Source organism: Clarias gariepinus, chromosome 13, assembly GCF_024256425.1.
Source record: "Clarias gariepinus isolate MV-2021 ecotype Netherlands chromosome 13, CGAR_prim_01v2, whole genome shotgun sequence".
NCBI classification, from domain to species: domain Eukaryota; kingdom Metazoa; phylum Chordata; class Actinopteri; order Siluriformes; family Clariidae; genus Clarias; species Clarias gariepinus.
Genome location: NC_071112.1, coordinates 5699523 through 5712492, shown reverse-complemented (window position 1 = coordinate 5712492; position 12970 = coordinate 5699523). Strand labels below are relative to the sequence as shown.

The window sequence follows — 12970 nt, the reverse complement described above, 5'->3', positions numbered from 1 at the left end:
AATACCCAGGTTTCATCCTCCCGTCCAATCCCTGCTCGCTTTCTAGCCTCTGATTTAGCTGTCTATTGTCGATGAATAGGTGGAGGTTCCTGTTTTATACAGTGATACAACTGAACAAATTCGTTTCCAACCTGATGGGGGAGTTTGCTCTGTCAGTCTGTAACGGTTTCTCGGCATTCGTTTTTTTTTTTTTCTTTTTCAGAAACTGATTCTCGTTTACTTTATATTGTCTCTTGTCATTTTAGCTTTCATGTGGATGTGAGAAAGCATTGCAATCCAAGTGAGAAATTGAAAAGAAATCTTTGACGCAGTGCTAAACTGAGATGATGATATGATCATTTTGATGTTGAGGTTTTCGACACCTTTAGCTCTCCAGCATGATTGTTTTTTTGGCTCGTTATTCAAAAAGAGCTCGTTCAGCCACACTTTTCATTCTGTTTTGGCCATTTCCCGAAATCCTGCCCTACCAATATCCAGTAGTTTTCCCTAAACACCACATACATGCACATATAATATACACCTACTGTATCGGTCACTTCATTAGGTAAATCTTGCTTGTACTGACCACTTGGACTTCTTCTGCTTTTTGTGTCGATGCCGGTTTGTGAGGTTCAACTTAAAAAGACGGGAAAGTTCTGATGCCTTTGGTGGAACTTCAGCAGGTCGCCTTGACCATGTCTACATGTCTAAATGATTCGAGTTGCTGCTATGTGATCGGCCGATTAGATATTTAAGTTACGTAGACGTGATCAAGACGATCTGCTGAAGTTCCACCTGAGCATCAAAACTTTCTCGTCCGAAAAAGATGATTTAAGTGACTTTGAATGTGGCATGGTTGTTGGTGCCAGACGGACTGGTCTGGGTATTTCTGAAACTCTTGGGATTTTCATCTCTAGGGTTTACAGAGAATGGTCTGAGTGCACATGCCTCAGAGGTCAGAGGAGAATGGCCAGTTACACAAGCCGATAGAGAGGAAACAGTAGCTCAAATAACATCTCGTAATAACGGAGGTATGCTCAAGAACATCTCTGAACACACAACATGTCACACCTTTAAGCAGATGGTCTACAGGAGCAGAAGACCACACCGGGTGCTGCTAAGAACAGGAAACTGAGGTTACAATTCACATGGGCTCATCAAAATTGGAAAATATAAGATTGGAAAAAATGTTGCCAGGTCTGATGAGTCTCAATTTCTGCTGCAACATTTGGATGGATTAGAATTTGATAGCTTGGATTCATCCTGTTCAGGCTGCTGGTTGTGGTTGTTGTGTAATAGTGCAGGGGAGTTTCATAGCACACTTTGAGCCTCTTTGTACCTGAGTATTGTTGTTGACCGTGTCCATCCCTTTATAAACGCACCATGTCAAAGCTAAAATCATCTCAAACTGGTTTCTTGAACATGACATTGAGGTCACTGTACACAAACGGCCTCCACAGTCACCAGACCTCAATCCAGTAGCAGCTTTGGGATGTGGAGGAACGGAGACTCGGATCATGTACTGTATGTGCAACCGACAAATCTGCAGCAACTGCATGATGCTATCATTTCCAGGACCTTGTTGAATCCATGCCATGAAGAATTAAGACACGTCTGTAGCAGGTCAGCGTGTGCTGAGACACGTAGTGCACAAAGGTCGGCAACTTTCTTGATAGCTACAGACCTCCAAACTTCACGTGGCCTTCAGATTATCTCAAGAACAGTGTGTAGAGAGCTTCATGTAATGGGTTTCCATGGCTGAGCAGCTGCAACCAAGCCTCACATCACAATGCAATGCAAAGCATCAGATGCAATGGTGCTCTGGAGCAGTCGAGACGTGTTCCCTGGAGTGACGAATCACACATCCCTGTCTTACAATCCGATGGACAAGTCTGGGTTTGCCGGTTGCCAGAAGAATGGTACTAGTGTTACTTCATTGTTCCAAGTGTAAAGTTTAGTCGAGGGCGGGGGGGATTTTGTGGGGGAGTTTTTCAGGAGTTTGGCTCGGCCCCTTAGTTCCAGTGAAAGCGTACCAAGACATTTTGGACAATTTCATGCTCCCACAAACGTACCAGTGCACAAAGCAAGGTCCATAAAGACATGGATGAGCGAGTTTGGTGTGGAAGAACTTGACTGACCTCAACCCGATAGAACACCTTTGTAATGAAATAGTGCGGAGACTGTGAGCCAGGCCTTCTCGTCCAACATCAGTGTCTGACCTCACTTATGCGCTTCTGGAAGAACGGTCAAAGTTTCCCATAAATACACTTCTAAACCTTGTGTAAATCCTTCCCAGAAGAGTTGAAGCTGTTATACAGTAGGTGAAAATTGGGCGGGGCCAGCATCATATTAACCCATATGAATTAAGAATTAACTCAAGTTACTCAAGTTCATATGCATGTGAAGGCAAGCGAGTGAACCTTAATGGCAGGTTTTTGGCCAAGTTTAAGGAACCATACAGTTTAAGGAACGTCGTACCGCTAAACGCACGACTGCAGCTGGAAGCCAACTTTGGGAGTTTAACTTCTAACCCACATCAGAAACACCTGACTTCACACGACACGATGATATTTCTACATAGCCTTTTAGTTTGTTAGTGATTTCTCTGGATCTTTTAATCTTATTTCGAAAACATTGCTAATTCTTTGGCTTGTAGGCGAATTTCTAGCGACCTACAGCATGGCTTTTCTGGTTGCGGCCAAAACAACGAAGGTGTGAGCCTTTAGCATCTGTAAACATGAGACTGTTTATGAATACAGGCTACAGGCTGTGAGTGTGAATTTAGCTGTGTGTTAACACCAGGAGATCTCATTAAGACTTTACCCTACAGAGCATACAAATCTTCAAGCCAAACACAACAAAGAACAACAGCGTGCTCCCAGAAATTAATAATGGAATGAAATTTGCTTTAAGTAAAAAAAAAAAATAAAAAAAACATTGAAAAAAAATAGCCTATAACCAAGTATCAGGTTGAGAAGCATTTGTTGTGCGGGAATGTGTTGTCCTGTGTGATGCGATCAGAATCAGAAATCAGAACCTCGTTTTTGTTTTATTTCAAATGTACACTCAGAGGCATCGATGTGTGTTACTGTTGCACGGGATTTCATATTGAGTGACCATGACATCGAGTTGTGCAGATATACTGTACAGTAAAACTCTCAAAACCGGTCTCTAAGCGACTGTGTTCGGCTTTGATACATTTGGTTCCTTTCCAGGTCTCGTGCTTGGAGCTGGCAGGAGGCGGCGGCCGTCGCACGAGCAGGCGTGTGGCCCTGAACCGTGCGCAGGACATGGGTGTGTGCTGGTGGCAAGGCGGGCATGACGAAGTGTGGCCTTGGTCACCAGTTCCCAGTGCCTCAGAGCGGGCCAATCTGGTACTGCTGGGCTTTTCAGAAAGCCCTGGTCTTATGGTAAGTCCAAACATTAATGTAATTCACCCTTTTTTTTACTCAACATAAGCATAAGGAACGCTATAATAAAAGTATGTTTACACCTGTTCTTTGCATTGTTCTGACCTTGATGAAGGTCCCATACAGTTGATTTTTATTATTCCGCTAATGTTTCCAAAAGATTTTGTCGATTTCATTTTGGTGAGATCAGGCGTTGAGGAGGTTCTAGTTCATCCTGAGGGTGTTCAGTAGTTTCTATGTGGAGTTCCTACACTCTAAGTTTGGACCAACCATCCATGTTTTCATGGAGATCATGCTGGAACAGTTTTGTGTGGCTTCGTTACAGCGAAGGGAAATTGTAACGCCAAAGCATACGAAGACATTCTATACAACTGTCCGCGTCCAAGTATGTCCCAACAGTTTGGGAAGGGATTAAAGCTAAGGTTTAAGTATTATGTGAGTCAGGTTATTTTAGGAACCTGGAAAGAAGGACATAACATATACAGTACTGTGCAAAAGTCATCAATGACTTACAGTAATTAATGAAACAATATACCAGAAATTTTGAAAACTTTATTGTTGATTCTGCCATGTGTACAAAACATACATATAGGGAATTTAAATTACGTTACTCTCAGTCCCCTTACAAACAACAATAGGAACAAAAGTTTTAATTCAAATTAATTTAATTAAATTGTATTTGTAAAGCGCTTTTAACAATTGACATTGACAACTTTACACAATCAAAAGAATTATCTAAGTTTGTATGGAATGTGAATGTGTATGAATCAGAATGGTCAGATGGTCCCTGATGAGCAAGCCGAGGGCGACGGTGGCAAGGAAAAACTCCCTGAGATGGTAATAGGAAGAAACCTTAAGAGAAACCAGACTCAACAGGGAACCCATCCTCATCTGGGTGAAAACGGATAGCAGGGATTGATCTGCATTCATACTGTGTGAGACTGGAAGTTCAGTATAACAGGAGATGTTTTTAAGTTAAAATGGAGTCCAGTTTGTTATTGGAGGCTCAGGTAGACTGTAGGAAGCCCCAGTCCTGAACTATCGAGTGACTGAAGTCACAAGTCCTCAGAGAACAGCTGTCTGCATGGACCGTGGAAAAGTGGAACCATCCCCGGTCTCCACACACATCCCAGGCAGAAAACACGGGGCATCCATGAGACGAGATCTTTCACCAGAAGCAGGACACCAGGATCAGTATGGTCATTGTCAAACAATGTATAATGTGAATGTATATTTAGTGCGAGCAGGGACTCCGGCAGGACTAACTATGGCAGCAGAAGGGAGAGCCAGAAGGAAACACAGACATAATATTATTGAGATGTAAAGCGACCAATTATTTCACCGTCAACTGTTATATAACAAAATAGTGTTAAAAGAATAATAATTAAATAACACAAACTAAGATTATTACAGTGGTAAGACAAATGACTTTAACTGTCCTGCAAAAAGGGACAGATGATAGATAACACCCGACAGAAGGCTGATATGGTGCAACAGTGAAACAGTGCAAATAAGAGTAGTCCAAATGATCTTTGGGGACTCTAGCCTAATCTGCATGTCTTTGGACTGTGGGAGGAAACCGGAGTACCTGGAGGAAACCCCCCAAACACAAGCGGGACATACAAACTCCGGGAATCGACCCCTTAATCCTGGAGGTGCCAGGCGGTACTGTAGGCGTTCACATTTAAGGGGTTAATACGGACCGGTTTCTTCATTATTCCCCAAAACTCCACAGAGGACACGCAAAACTCTACACAGTTCTTTAAACACACCGTGTGTGTGTGTGTGTTGCAGTTCTTTTGAAGTCCAACAAATAACTGTTTTGTTCCCAATTTATCAGAAATAAGTTTTGGAAAAGAAAATCATGCACCATACTTGTCTCTGCTCATTTTTATTTTTATTTTATTTTTTAAACAACCATCCCCGACCCTGACGATCAGGAGCGAAGCGTTAAAATGGCAAACAAATAACAGCAAAGCATATGAAGACACACTCCATATTTATCTCCATCCTTCACCTAGCTTGAATGTTTTCTCTCTCTATTTCATTTTTTCCCCCAACCCACCCTCCCTTTTTTTTCTCTCTTTTTTTTTCTCTCTTTTTTTTTTCTCCCCTGTTAAAGAACATTAAAGCGTTTCTGGTCTGCATCATTTCTAATTAAAGTGTTTGTTGTCATTCTCAGATCCGCAGTGTGAAATCAAGCTAGCAGTTTTACACGGGGAGCCGTGCGGCAAATCAAACATGCGCGCATCCCGCGCGCGCACACACGCGCACTTCAATCACTTCAAGCTCATATATATGTGCCTTTTGTTAACTTTGCTATCTGCATGCTAAGCCAATTTTCTACTTAGTCTCCAGCATTTCGGAGGGCGCTTTCTTTTCCTTATGTGGTCTTAATTCCTAGCCCTGTAAGATAAGCACTGCCAGGAGACACACACACACACACACACACACACACACACACACAAAAACACTCACACATTTATTTATGCAAACATTTAACATTTTTAATCATTTCCCCAGTTCCTGAAATTTGCTAATTTAAAATGAAAAACAGTGTGGTGAGCATCGGGGTGCTGTGAGCGTAAGATGTTGTTTATGTTGTTGTTGTTGTTGTTGTTTTTTCCCTATATTTCCAGCGAGTTATCTTCTGAAACCACTTTCCCCTCCGTTTGTTTGATCTCCACTTCTGCTCTGTATTTTTCACATGTTAACACACACACGCAAGACACTGTACACCTAACCGAAGGCTGAACTCAATAACATGGCTGTCATAACACGCTCTTCAAGTCCGAATTATAAAACACACAAATGATTATTTTTTTCATTCTCTTTTCTCTCTAGCCAGGTTTAAAACTAAATTTCAAGGTTTGACTTTTTGCGATTCGCTCGTTAGCGAAGCGTCACCGCGTTTCAATGTCGTTCCATAAATTTGCCGCCCTTTGTCGCAGCGAGCCGGGGTTTTCTCTTTATTAACGCAGAAGCCGTGTTTGTATGGCAGGAATATTCATTAAGCGCAGTGTGGTCGAGAGTGCAGAATGGGAGAGGGGGAAAGGCCGAGGCCAGCTGGGTTTCATGCCACGGCACCCCGACAAGCGGCTGTGCAGTTCACACTCCCCGACTGCAGTCTGGACCAGAGAAGCTTTCATTATTCTGCCCCATCATCATCTCTTTCCTCCACACACACACACACACACACACACCAACTCTCTCTCTCTCACTCTTTTTCCTCTCTCTGCTCTCTGAACTGGAAAATTGGCTCAAAAAGGGCCACTGCTGTGAACAAGGGCCGATGCTCAGCTGGACTTGGCTGGGTTTATCTTTCAAGCCTTAAAAGAAAGTGCGAGGAAGAGAGAGGAAGACAAGAAAAGAATAGTTTTGACCAGTCACCGAAACCAATAACTAGCACAGACCTATTTGCCACGGTTACTTCTCTCTCTCTCTCTCTCTCTCTCTCTCTCTCTCTATCCCTCTTTCTAAACCCCCCTCCCTTCTTAAGATGGCGTTTATCTTTGTGAAATTGAATCTGTCATTGTTTCAGCAGCAGCTGTGGGATTTGGTGTGTGTGTGTGCGCGAGTGAGAGACAGACAGAGACAGAGGGACTGCAGGTCTTAAGAAGGATCACCCTGTGAAGATGTTAAAGCTCTTTATGGAAGGCTCTCAAAATGGCCCCTCTCACTGTTGACTTGTCTTTTTGTTTGCTTGTTTGTTTGTTTGTTTGTTTTAGCATTACTATGACAAAGACCTTAAACCACTCCCCCGTTCTCTCGTTTCAAGCCTCTTTACGTCTCAGAGAGAGAGAGAGAGAGAGAGCGTGAACATATTCGCTAGCTGAAAATGATCTTGAATGTACTGACGGTATTTTATTTCTCTAGAGAATTTCGATTTCAGCTTCAGGTCAGACTTAACCTAGCAAGTCTAAAGTTTTTACATAACTCAGCTCTTGACTTGGCTTGGACTACCTTAGTGCTAGAAGGGTCTCGATAATTCTCAGTTTATGGAATATTTTAGCTCTACATCCTGTATCTATATCTACCAGATCTCCTAGTGTGTTTTCTTGAACGTGTGGGTGACTCTGTTGATGGGGTTAACATCTGGTTAACCAAGATAATGTAAGATTGGATGTCTCATACACGCCTGCTAACAAACTGTTGACCAGGACAGGGCCATAACTAAACTGTCATGAAGCTAACATCTACCACCAGGGTAGAGCCGCTCAAAGGAATTAAGCCTCAGCATTGTTCCAGTCATCCTGCCCCTGTTGACCTACCCTGATGGAGGACACATCGTCTTAAGAAAATGCTTCAATGCTTTAAAAACATTTTGGTGACCCGTGATGGATAGGATCATATGAGCAGAACTGTGGACTTCAAACTGATTGTAATGTAGCAAACTATGGCATTATTACATCGAAGAAAATGCTAGACGTCAAGCCGATCGAGAAGGAAATCAATTCAAATATATTGTACTTAAAGTGAATCAGCTTTGTCCTGTATTCTATCCAGTTTTATTCATGTGATGGACAGAATACACACAGGAAGTGGTGGCTCAGTGGTGAAGTCTACCGGTTGTAAGATTGTCAAATCCTAGCAGCTCAAGATAGTCACTGAGCAAGACCGTGAGATCTCCCCTGCTCGGTTCCCTTTCTCCATCATCAGTTGCTTTGAGTGTAAAAATTTTAACGTAAATTGTAAAGGAAAGGTTTACGAGCAAAATTGGATCTTAGATGTCAGTGGGTCTGACTAAGCATTGTTGGTTTATAAGTTGGGCTTTCACCTCAGTGGGTTGGTGGCTTGGTGGCTTGGCAGTGTTGGTTAAAGTGTTGGACCTCCTAGCCACTAATAGTTGTAAATCCTAAGTGTTGTTTAGAGTCATGTTCATCAATCCTGGAGCTTGATTATCACCACCCTGGATGGTATGTTTTAACTCCGGTTTGGTTAATTCAGTCGGTGACCTAGAAGAGTGAAGACACCAAATTCTATAAGGCCATGGTACTTCCATAAGTGTAGCTCCTCAGTCTTTCCCCTGATCTTTTGGTAACTACCAGGGCTCTGGAAATGAATTTCACCAGTTTAATCTATAATTTGCAATCCAGAAGTGACACTGGAACGAGCACCTCCTTGATAGGACATGAAGATGGGAAAAGGAGAAATGTCCTTGTTTGAGTTCTAAAGGTGAATAAGTGAATGAGTGCTGTGATGATCTGTATGATTACATCACATCCAGCAGTCCTTGGGTACAGAATCCTGGTGAGATTATCCATTATCCATTAATGCTACAGTAGAATGGGATTAAAATTGTTTTTCGGAAAGTGTAAATCTTTAGGGTATCCACGTAGGATGATTTGCGGTGTAAACCATTAGACAGAAGAAGGTGAATGCGGCAGTAAATTGTTGGACCAAAATTCATCTTGTTGGTCCATTATAGTCAGTACCGCCCTTATTATTGTTTTTTTTTTAGTTTTGGACAGTATATATTTTCTTCCAAGTCATTAGGCCTCAGTGTTGTCCTGGTGTTAGCTGTGGTCTGTAGTTGGGGCAGGTGTGCCTCAGCAGGTTTGTCTCTGTGGAACTCTGGCTCATATCCGGAGCCCTCCGTGCTGTCAGCACTACCACCCCCCCACCATCACACACTCCCCCGTTTGCCCATCAACCCTCCCAAACCCTCCTTCCTGGCCTCCCTGGGGAGCATCGGGAAGCAGCCTGGAGGGATTAGGGCTAAACAAGAGCCGCAAAAAACGAAGCCCTCATCCTCTGCTTCCACACAGAGGCTGTGGGCAACCTGCTTAATTCTGTCACCGCTGCTGGCACTGCCAAATACGCCACTGTCTGTGCCAAACCACATCTATCCCTCTGTCTCTCCCTTTCCCGTTCTCTCTCTGTCCTCGCTGTCTCTCACATCTCCCTTGCGTTCACTGTCTTATCTCTCCCTGTCTGTCAAACTCTTTACAATCTCTTCTTTTTTTCTTGCTTTTTTGTCTACAGACAAAAACGAAAACCAAAACTCTGATCACTTCTGCACTTTTTAGCCAAGTGTGTGATTTTATATGCTTATGAATTCCCGTGTGTGTCTGTGATAGCGTTCGTGCCAGAGTGTGCCGCAGAGCATTTGACACTGACACTAATATCATTGGTTGTGCCCGCTAACTGGAGCTTGGGTTAGGATGAAATGTTGCATGCTGATTATTCACTTTCACAAGCGTGATAAAGCTCTCAACAGGATCTGTCATTCCAGTGCTGGCTCCAAAAATACTAAGATGCAGTCTGCTAAGCGCATGTGTTGCTGTGGATGCAGTTTTACAGCGGTGATCATGTGGTTTACCGACATCGCCACTGGTAGTGAGAGCTAGTTGGAAAAGTGAATATTTATACACGGTACCAGTCAAAAGCTTGGACACAAGTTTGGATTCGTTTTCTACATTCTAGAACAATAAGGATTTTTTTTTTCTATGTACTACTACTAATTAAGTATCATCATCATCACCATCATCAACAATATAGTAGGTAGTTGTTATTTTAAGAAATAAGTTTAGCTGTTCTGGAACAGTTCCTGCAAGAAAACTGTCTCTCATCAAGACCTTCCCAGGAAAGCAAGACCAAAACTTACCTCTGCTGCAGAGGAGAAGTTCATTTATAGTCACCATCCTCAGAAATCACCAATTAACAAACAGCATACCATTGGATTAGAGCTGTTATAAAGGATTTACAGAGCATAAGTAGCAGACAAATCTCAATATCAACTATTTAAAGGAGTTTCTTGTATATTTTGGACGTCTTCAGTATTGTTTTGCAGTGTAAAAGGAAATAAAAATCAAGAGAGACCATGGAAACAGAAGGCGTATACAAACTTTTGACTGGTAGTGTACTCTGTAAGAATATTCCTAGAAGAATGTTCTGCAAGTTCTGTCCCATATGACGTTCTTGCCCTGGCCCGGACTAATGATAATTCCAAGGAGTTCCTGTACAAAAGACAGAATTAAATTTGTTGTGGATGCAGAACAAGAGGGTCTTGTTAAGTTTGGACATTTCCACCAGAGAAACCACAGCTGGTTTTGATTTATGAGATAAATTTAGTCCCTAGAAGTTTCTGTACCAAAGTCAGAATTGAAGAATTGAGCTGTTGAAGAAGTATTAGAAGGCGGTGTTAAACTTAGACATTTAGCTATTTTTGTATTTCCTGCCTGTGAAGCATAGGCGACTCGTCCTTCATCCGTCTTCTCTCATTCTCACACATTTCTTCCATCTGCGACTCCTCCTAAACCATTCATGGGAGACCTTCACAGAACCTTCATTAGGATGCATACATTTGCACTATAGTTATTTAAATGAGGAAGTAAAGGTTGTGTAGAGCTCGCTGAATTGAAAGTTATAGTCAAACGTTTTTTAACAATTTCACCCTGATTTACCCACACCTCTGTAAAGACCCATGTTTATCTAACAAGATTTTATGTAGGAATTGATTTGCAATTATCAGTTGGAACCATGTTTTTTATGTCTTGTTCACTTTTGTTTGTCTTTCTCCTAGCTACCAACACTTTTTTAGAAGTATAAAATCTTCCCAATCTTGTATTTCTTTTGTTCATGTCCTTCCCATGTGTTTAGGTTCTGAGCTCCATATGCACCAGTGGTGAACCTTTGGACTGTTGCTTCAGCCTCACCCAACCCTACCAGATCCTCACCATGGAGCTGCACAAAGAGGCCTGTGGCTCTATTGGAGGGTTACATGTGGAGCCCAATCAATCTAACATTGAGCCGCGTGAGGAGGCCCAAGTCGCGCAAACATGTGTGTATGAGTGTGCTCGTGGACGTCTGCAGCACCTCTCGGCTACATCTTTACCTCTGTCTTCTGTTCCTGTGTCCTGGTGCCGTGACCCAAGTGAATGCTGGATTTTGTTGGGCCTTCAAGACTCCTCTGTGGTTCTGATCCACATCAAAACTGGCCTCCAGACTCGTGTCACCTGCCCCATGCTGCCTTCGGTACTGGCCTGGCACCCAGATGGGGGCATGATTGTAGTGGCTGGGGGTCAGGGTGAGCTGCAGTGCTTTGATTTGGGACTTAGCCCTCTCCGACTACAGCTCGTGTCCGAGGACAACGTCAGCAGCACAAGTCTGCAGCTGGCCAGGCATGTGAGAATACCTGGTGGGTTGGAGAGTGTGGAGTGGGCGCACTCAGCAGTGCCGCAGGTAGGAATGAGATTAAAGTTGTAGGTATTAGTAAGGTTTGTTTGGTAGTTATGAATAGACCAGACGTTTTTTTTTTTTTAAATCTACTGCATGTTTCAAAAATGTTACGACTTTTACCGTGACTAATCTTCCTTCTTAGTGCATTAAAATTGAGGTTTTTTGAAAGTAAAAGTTTATACAACGTAAGATTTTTTGTCTTTGCAAGATATTTTCCTTGGCATGCAAAGCATTTTTGGCATATGTGGGGGCCGAACCGAACATCATCAACATTTTTTTTTTTTGCATGTTGTGCAAGATTTAGTGAAGACATAGTACCATGGGACCCAAGAATGTTAGCAAGGACGTAAAAAAGAAAAGAAAAGCCATTTTTAGTTTTTTACCCCTGATTTTCTGTCTAATGTAGTGGTATCCAATTCCTCTCCATCGCTACTACTACCATTCAGTCGGGAAGGCCGAAGACTATTGATTTATGATTTCTCTCATAAATCAATAGCCGACCGCATCTTTTTCGATCTGCGTGCTCACGCATCGTTTGGGGGCGGCGTAACACACTCGGAGGACAATGCTATTCTTTCCTTCCGCTTGCCGTGCGCACTAATTACCTCTCATCCCTCCCATCTGAGAGAGCGTGGCCAATCAGCTCTCTCTAGGCTGCAAGAGGTTACAACATCACCCGGGAATAGGACTCGCGATCTCCGGATGATAGGGCGAGCTCTTTACCACTGCGCCACTCGGAGGCTCCTAGTTTTGTTTTTTAAAGCAGCCATTGCTAAGAGAAATCATAAATCAAGGTTACGTGCAGTAATTAATGTCTATTTTATACTTCCTGTATGAAATAGACATTAATTGTATGAGTCCTTTTGATTGTTTCGAGGTATGCAAAAAATATGATTATTTTATAGTGATGGAAATTAATAATATTGGTAATGTTTTTTGGTGGCTGGAACAAATTATCTGCATTTACATTATTTTCTATGAAAATATGTGATTCACAGTATGAAATTTCACCTTAAGAACTCGCCTTCGGAACGGATTAAATTCGTATGCAGAGGTACCACTGTATAGGATTGAGGTTTTGAAACAGCATTACTCTCTCACTTACTCATTCTCTATACCGCTTATTCTGTTCAGGGTCACAGGGGCCTGGAGCCTATGCCAGGGGACTTGGGGCAGAAGGCAAGGCACACAAGCATGCTCATTCATGCACTACGAGCAATTTGGGAACACCAATTAGCCTAATCTGCATGTCTTTGGACGGTGGGAGGAAACCAGAGTATTCACTGTATAAATACAATATCTGTAGAAGCTAAGAATTAGCCAGGTTAAGGTGGGGGATGTTGGTGGGTGCAAATGCAGTCAGGTGGGATGAGATTTTAAACAATGTCTAAAAATGTAAA

At 42.6% G+C, this 12970-nt stretch overlaps 1 protein-coding gene across 3 annotated transcripts in view; it reads left to right on the top strand.

Annotated features, from left to right (window-relative positions):
• Positions 1 to 12970, top strand: part of wdpcp (WD repeat containing planar cell polarity effector) — an 83571-nt gene that overhangs the window by 47308 nt on the left and 23293 nt on the right. For all 3 annotated transcript variants that reach the window (XM_053510606.1, XM_053510607.1, XM_053510608.1), the window contains 2 exons: positions 3195 to 3389; positions 10992 to 11573. In XM_053510606.1, the coding sequence (XP_053366581.1) occupies positions 3195 to 3389; positions 10992 to 11573 (777 nt within the window). The remainder of the gene's footprint in view (positions 1 to 3194; positions 3390 to 10991; positions 11574 to 12970) is intronic.